This window comes from Penaeus vannamei, chromosome 6, assembly GCF_042767895.1.
Source record: "Penaeus vannamei isolate JL-2024 chromosome 6, ASM4276789v1, whole genome shotgun sequence".
Lineage (NCBI taxonomy): Eukaryota > Metazoa > Arthropoda > Malacostraca > Decapoda > Penaeidae > Penaeus > Penaeus vannamei.
The window spans coordinates 47066557-47074056 of record NC_091554.1 but is presented as its reverse complement, the minus strand read 5'-3'; the positions used below and the strand labels follow the sequence as shown (position 1 = coordinate 47074056).

At 39.7% G+C, this 7500-nt stretch overlaps 1 protein-coding gene across 6 annotated transcripts in view; it reads left to right on the top strand.

The window, feature by feature from the left end:
- Positions 1–7500, top strand: part of LOC113814236 (cytosolic carboxypeptidase 1) — a 190265-nt gene that overhangs the window by 108543 nt on the left and 74222 nt on the right. For all 6 annotated transcript variants that reach the window (XR_011398637.1, XM_070123163.1, XM_070123160.1 and 3 more), the window contains one exon: positions 2759–4867. Coding sequence is in view for 5 of the 6 variants with exons in the window: in XM_070123163.1 (XP_069979264.1) it covers positions 4738–4867 (130 nt within the window). In the remaining variant the exon portion in view is untranslated. The remainder of the gene's footprint in view (positions 1–2758; positions 4868–7500) is intronic.

The window sequence follows — 7500 nt, the reverse complement described above, 5'->3', positions numbered from 1 at the left end:
AATATATTTTTTATCATCATCATTATTATTATTATTATTATTTCCTTTTTTTCTTTTATTTATTAATTCATTTTTTAATTCTTTTTTTTTTTTTTTTTTTTGCCTTTGCCTTATTGGATTACGAAACGAACTTGGCTTCGTTATCGACGTTAAAACGGTCAGTGTATTTAAAGGGATTTTGTCGCTGTCTGTCCTATATGGCATTGGCTTTGAGGCGTCTGCTTCTCGGAACCACGCCCGCGCTGGAGGCTTTCGTGGGCGTATTAGTTTTTAGTTATTGTTCTGGTACACGCTACGTGAGTCGTGAATCAGTTCGGGTGTTTTGGGTCTGTCTCTCTCCCTCTCTTTGGGTATCTCCCGTTTTTGGTTCTTTGTCTTTGTCTTTGTGTTTCTCTGTCTATGTCTGTGTCTGTCTTTCGTTCTGTCGTTCTCTGTCTCTCTGTCTCTCGTTTTCTGTCTCTTTCTTTCACTTTTTTGTTTTTTTTTGTCTAAGTTTCTTTGTCTATGTCTCTTTCTGCGTTTCTCTGTCTCTTTGTTTCTCTCTCTTTCTGTGATTCTCTTTCTCTTTTTCGCTTCTCTCTCTCTTTCTCTCTCTCTCTCTCTCTCTCTCTCTCTCTCTCTCTCTCTCTCTCTCTCTCTCTCTCTCTCTCTCTCTCTCTCTCTCTCTCTCTCTCTCTCTCTCACTCCCTCTCCCTCCCTCTCCCTCTCCCTCCCTCCCTCCCTCCCTCTCCCTCTCTCACTCCATCTCCCTCTCTCCCTCAATCCTTCTCCCTCCTCCTCAATCCTTCTCCCTCTCCCTCTCTCCTTCTCCTCTCCCTCTCCTCCCCCTCTCCCTCCCTCCTTCTCCCTCTCCCCCTCTCCCCCTCTCTCCTTCTCCCTCTCCCTCTCTCCCTCCCTCTCCCCCTCTCCCCTCCTTTTCTCCCTCTCTCTCCCTCTCTCCTTTTCACTCTCCCCCCTCTCTCCTTCTCCCTCTCCCCCTCTCTCCTTCTCCCTCTCCCCCTCTCTCCCTCTCCCTCTCCCAGTGTGCGTAAATTAAGTCCTGTGATGCATATTTATTGAGGAAGTAAACAAACAAGCAATTTAAATAGGGTTTAACGGATAAGTATAACGAATAAATGCTTCAAATTGGGCTTTGAGAAGGATTCAGACTAATGGATGAGTTCAGTCGTGGTGAATGGGTTAAGGATTTCATGGATAATGGATAAGTTTAGTTGTGTTTATCGAATGAGTTGAGAGAATTAGTGGGAGTTGGGGGGTGAGGTCCAGGAGTACCAAGTAAAGTAAAGTTCCTCATATGTAAGTTCAAAAAGTACCAAATATGTAAGTTTAAAAAGTAATAAGTATGTAAGTTGAAAAAGTACGTAAGTTTGTAAGTTCAAAGGGTACCAAGTATGTAAAATAAATTGAAAAAGTACCAAGTATGTAAGTTCAAAAAGTACCAAGTAAATTAGTTAAAAAGTACCAAGTAGATACGTTTAAAAAGTAATAAGTATGTAAGTTGAAAAAGTACCAAATATGTAAGTTGAAAAAGTACTTAAGTTTGTAAGTTCAAAGGGTACCAAGTATGTAAGTTTAAAAAGTACCAAATATGCAAGTTCAAGGAGTACCAAATATGTAAAATCAAAAAGTACCAATTATATGAGTTCAAAAAGTACCGAGTAAGTATGTAAGTTCAAAGGGTACCAAGTATGTAAGTTCAAAAAGTACCAAGTAAATAAGTTCAAAAAACTAATAAATATACAAGTTTAAAAAGTACCAAATATGTAAGTTCAAAAAGTACCAATTATATGAGTTCAAAAAGTACCAATTAAATAAGTACATAAGTTCAAGGGGTACCAATTATATGAGTTCAAAAAGTACCAAGTAAATAAATTCAAGACGTACCTCGTATGTAAGTAAAAAAACTAATAAATATGCAAGTTTAAAAAGTACCAAATATGTAAGTTCAAAAAGTACCAATTATATGAGTTCAAAAAGTACCAAGTAAATAAGTACATAAGTTCAAAGGGTACCCAGACGATCCCTTTCAAGTCTTGCGTTTGATGTCAATTAAGTTTAATCGAAGCTTAATGCCAAAGAACATTTTTAATCTGCCTGTGTTGCACGTAAGCCTTGAAATATGTCGGTAGATAATTGCAGGTGTGTGTGAGTGAGGTCCAGGTGGCGATAGAGGAATAAGAGAGTTGTGGTTGTGGTTGTTGTTGAGGTAGGGTGTTGGTTGTGCTGCGGCCTTGTCTGGTGGTGTCTGTTGAGGGTTTGGTTTATTTTGATTTTTTTTTTTTTTTTTTTTTTTTTTATTCCATCGTCTATTTTCTTCTTTGTTTTTGTTTTTCTTCTGTTCTTCCTCTTCTCCTCCTTCTTCTCCTCCTCCTCCTCCTCCACCTCCTCCTCATCATCATCATCAATCATCATCATCAACATCATCATCAAAATCATAATCATAATCATAATCATAATCATTATTGTTATTGTTATCATTATCATCATCATTGTATATTATTATCATTGTTTTTTTTTGTTACTATTATAATAGTTGTTATTATTATTGTTACTATAATTGTTACTATTATCATTATTATTCCCTTTAAATACTAGGCTTAAACCCTGGCCGCTGACACCAGCGAGCATTATAATTAACGGCTGGAGGACATTGCCCAAGCCAGCCACGTATGCATAGAGAGTTATTGATCCTCTCTCGCGTCTCTCTCTCTCTCTCTCTTTCTCTCTCTCACTCCCTCTCTCTCTCTCTCTCTTGCAGATGAGACTGCGGAAGCTCTCGCCGCCGCCGCCGCCGCCTCTTCAAGTGTCGCTTCGGGTGTGGGTGTCGTCGTGAAGTGTTCGTGGAGGGTGAGGGACTTGGCTCCTCCTCTTCCTGGGGACTTCTCGCTGCTGGTCTTTCTCTTCTTCTTCTAATTCTCTTTCTCTTTCTTCTTCTTCTTCTTCGTCTTCTTCGTCTTCTTCTTCAGTGTCTCTCGTCTCCTTCGGTGCTCTGGACGTCTAGGGAGTCCTCGAGGGGCGTCTTCTTCTCGCGCCTCGTCTCTCTCTCTCTCGTCTCATTTTTCGAGGAACTTTTTTTGTGAGAAATTCACCTATCTTGAACATTTTCCCTTCCACGTCCTCTGTTTCTTGAGATACGAGTCTGACAATCACGGAAAAGGAGAAGATACTTGGAAAATATTCATCGAAGTGATAGATACATAACCGAAAGGAAAACAAAAGAAAAAGGAAATTCGAGTGTTCTTTGTATCCATCTATCTATTTATCTATCTATCAATCTATCTATCTATCAGTGTCGGCAAGTTCAAGACAAAACAGAGATCGAACTTGGTCCGTTGGGTACGAGAAGGTGCTCTGACTTCATCCGACTCGACGTCCTCCTTGAGTGAAGTGTGCTAAATATTATTGCAGTGTCGAGACTTGTAAACAGAGAGGATATAAAAGAAGAAGAAACGAAAAGAGAGAGAAGAGAATAGTATAAAGGAAGGAGAAAATAGAAGGGAAGCCAGAAGAGAAGAGGAAAATAAGAAGAAACGTAAAGAGAGAGAGATAGGAAAAGAAGAAAAATAGACAAGAGTGAAGGAAAAAAACGAAGAAAATAAGATAGAAAAGACAAGAAACGGAAAGAGCATAGTCTGAATTTGGATTTAGACCGAAAGGGTTGATATTACAAAGAAATCTAAGCGGCGATTCGACCTTCACTGCAAGACGCGAGTGACTGTCGACGAAGGAGAGAGAGAGAAAAGAAAATTGAAGAAAGCAGTTCAGTGTGAATATAACACGCGAGAGGAACTTTTAACCCCCAAATGGACTCTTAAATATTAAAAAAAAGGAATTTCTACGTGTGATCGTAATCTGAAATCCGTATAAAAGACAGTGCTACAGAAATCGGGTTAAAGAACATAATTAAACAGATATAGATTACAGTACGATATAAAGTCTTCCTTTTGAAGTATCTGTGAGTAGATTATCCGTCCCACCCCCACCCCCTCCCCCGAACCCCAATTGGTTCATTCCTGGTGTACTTGTGGTGATAAGGCATTTATTTTAAGTGTTCGAGAGGTACTTTATAGATATAGATATATATTGAGTATACGTCATATACCCGCATACCCTTTGATGCTATAGAACGGTGCCCCCTCCTTGAATCCGTCCCTTGTTATAGTTGTTTGTTTTCTTTATTGTCCATTCGCTTTTTGGGGCGAATCCTGGCGTCTGTTGGAGAGTTTTGAGCAAGAGGAACGGAAGTAAAAAGAAAAGAGAAGAAATAAAAAGGAAAAAAATATCTTTTCGGACGGCCCTGTAGCAGAACGGAAATAGAGAAGCAGAGAAGAAGTGAAGTAAAGGAAAAAAAAGTGGTTTTCGGTTACACTTCCGTTTTCTACGTTCGTATCTGCCACATCTATCTCTCCACTTTCAACTCCCAGCTTCTAGACCTCCACCTCCACCTACCTTCCACTGAGGCCTACTCCACATTTTTTCCCGTCCTTTTACCTCCTACTCCACCACCACCAATCACCCCCTTCCTACTCCACCTCCTACTCCACCACCAATTACTCTCCTCCTACTCCACCACCAATTACTCCTTCTCCTACTCCACCACCACCAATTACTCTCCCCCTTCTACTCCACCTCCTACTCCACCACCAATTACTCTCCCTCCTACTCCACCACCACCAATTACTCCCCCTCCACCTCCACCTCCTACTCCACCAGCTCCCCCTCCAAGCACAAGCCAAGATGACGACGGTGGAGTCCTCGCTCTCGCTCAGCCTCGACCGCCTGGCCCAGGCTGCCGCTCGACCCGCCGAGAACGTGGAGGCGCTGAAGACCATCGTGGCGAGGGTGCACTCGAGGCTCAAGGTCCAAGGTAAGACTCGAGGGGTGAGGGGGGGAGGGGGGAGGGGTGAGGATGGGGAAGGGATTAGGGGTGGGGGGGGGTGTGGGTGGAGGGTGGGGAAGGGATGAGGGGGAGGGTGGGTGGGGAAGGGAGTTGGGGATGGGGAATACTTGTTCTTATAAGGGATAAGGGGAGGGGAAGGGATGAGGGGAGGTGGGTGGGGTAAGGGAAGGGATGAGGGGGGAGGGAGATGGGGGTATTGGGATGGGAATACTTGGGCTTATATTTTCCTCTGTGTGTGTGTGTGTGTGTGTGTGTGTGTGTGTGTGTGTGTGTGTGTGTGTGTGTGTGTGAGAGAGAGAGAGAGAGAGAGAGAGAGAGAGAGAGAGAGAGAGAGAGAGAGAGAGAGAAAGAAAGAAAGAGAGCGAGAGAGAGAGAGAGAGAGAGAATATAAGGAACATGCTACCCATCCCAGTACATCTGCTAGAGGATTCATAATCATATTTCCTAATTTATTTCAGCAGATTTTGAGAAGAGCTCATTGTACCGCTGGCGTCTAGTTTAGCATAAAACGTGTTCATAATGTTCAAAGTGCATTGGCTTTGGTTGTTCATTCATCCGTGTTCAACCGTTCATACGTGCCTTGAATATGTTCTGAAATCCTGAACAGACACTTGTTTTTGCTACTCGAGTTGGCACAAGCGAAATTCATTAATAGAAAGCAAAAAAAAAAAAAAAAAAGATACTGCTTGTAAACTGAAGAAAGAAGTATTTTCTTTAAACTGAATATGAAGTAACGAATGTATTTTTTTTTTTTTACTGTTTTTTTTTTTTTTTTTTTTTTTTATCCATACCGGAAAAACTTTTGACAAAAATCTACGGGAATTTCAACCCAGGTTTCATTTCCTCGATGGTCCGTTCATAATTTTTTTTCTTATCATTTCTTTTCTTTCTTTTTCTTTCTCTTTTATGTATATATTGCTCACGTTTGAATATGCGACCCAGTTAGTGCCGAATCAGACATACGATAGACATGATAGACACAATTCCAATTTTTTAAACCAGATATTGAAAGCAAGAGCCTAAACACTCCTACTGCTATATTACACTGCTATAACACTATAACATACTAGTATAATACTATATACCATACTACCATACTACTATAACACTATATAACATACTAAAATAATACTATATAGCATACTACAATACTACTATAACACTATGTAACATACTGCATACTACCATAACACTATATAACATACTACGTACTACCATAACACTATATAACATACTACGTACTACCATAACACTATATAACATACTACGTACTACCATAACACTATATAACATACTACGTACTACCATAACACTATATAACATACTACATACTACTATAACACTATATAACATACTACTATAACACTATATAAAATACTAATATAATACTATATAGCATACTACAATACTACTATAACACTATATAACATACTACATACTACCATAACACTATATAACATAATAACATACAACTCTACTACTATAACACCATATAACATTCTAATATAATACTATACTACTACAACACTCATGTGCAGTAGTACCGCGCCCTCTGAGCAGCAGTGGTGCAGTAAGGCAGTTGCAGCAGGGTGTGGCGCCAGGGGAGAGAATGCACAAGCACGCTATTGCTTGGCGCCGGAGTGTAGACGGGAGCCATGCAGTCCTGGCGTCGGGGGTGGGGTGGGGGTGGGGGAGAGAGATACAGAAAAAGAAGTTAAAGTTGATGCGCCAAGAGAGTGGTTGGTGTTGGTTGTATTCTGGAGTGTAGGCCTGTTGTATTTTGGTGTTGGCCTGTTGTATTTCATTGATTTATTTTGTTGTAAATTAATTCAGTTCTGATGTTGGGGAAAAAAGATACAAAAAAAGTTGATGTGCCAAGAGAGTGGAGTTGGTTGTATTCTGGAGTGTAGGCCTGTTGTATTTTGGTGTTGGCCTGTTGTATTTCATTGATTTATTTTGTTGTAAATTAATTCAGTTCTGATGTTGGGGAAAAAAAGATACAAAAAAAGTTGATGTGCCAAGAGAGTGGAGTTGGTTGTATTCTGGAGTGTAGGCCTGTTGTATTTTTAGTATTTGGAGTTGGTTGTCGGCTGGAGTGTAGGACTATTGTATTTCGTTGATTTATTTTGTTGTAAAGGATTGCAGTTCTAATGTGAGAACAAAAGTTAAAGTTGATGTGCCAGTAGAGGATTTGGAGTTACTTGTATTCTGTTGTATTTCATTGATTTATTTTATTGTAAATTAATGTAGTTCTGATGTTGGGGGAAAATATACAAAAAAAGAAGTTAAAGTTGATTTATTTTATTGTAAATTAATGTAGTTCTGATGTTGGGGGGAAAGATACAAAAAAGAAGTTAAAGCTGATTTATTTTATTGTATAGTAATGCAGTTCTGATGGATAAGAAAATAAAGTTGTTGTGCCAAGATAGTGTTGCAAGATAACGGTATTCTAGAGTGTAGGCTTATTGTATTTTATCAATTTGATTTATTGGTGTATTTATTCAGAAACGTATTTTATTTTAAGATAATGCAGTTCTGACGTTGGAAAAAAGACGAAAATAAAAAAGTTAATATGTCAAGCTAGTATTTGAAGTTGTAGG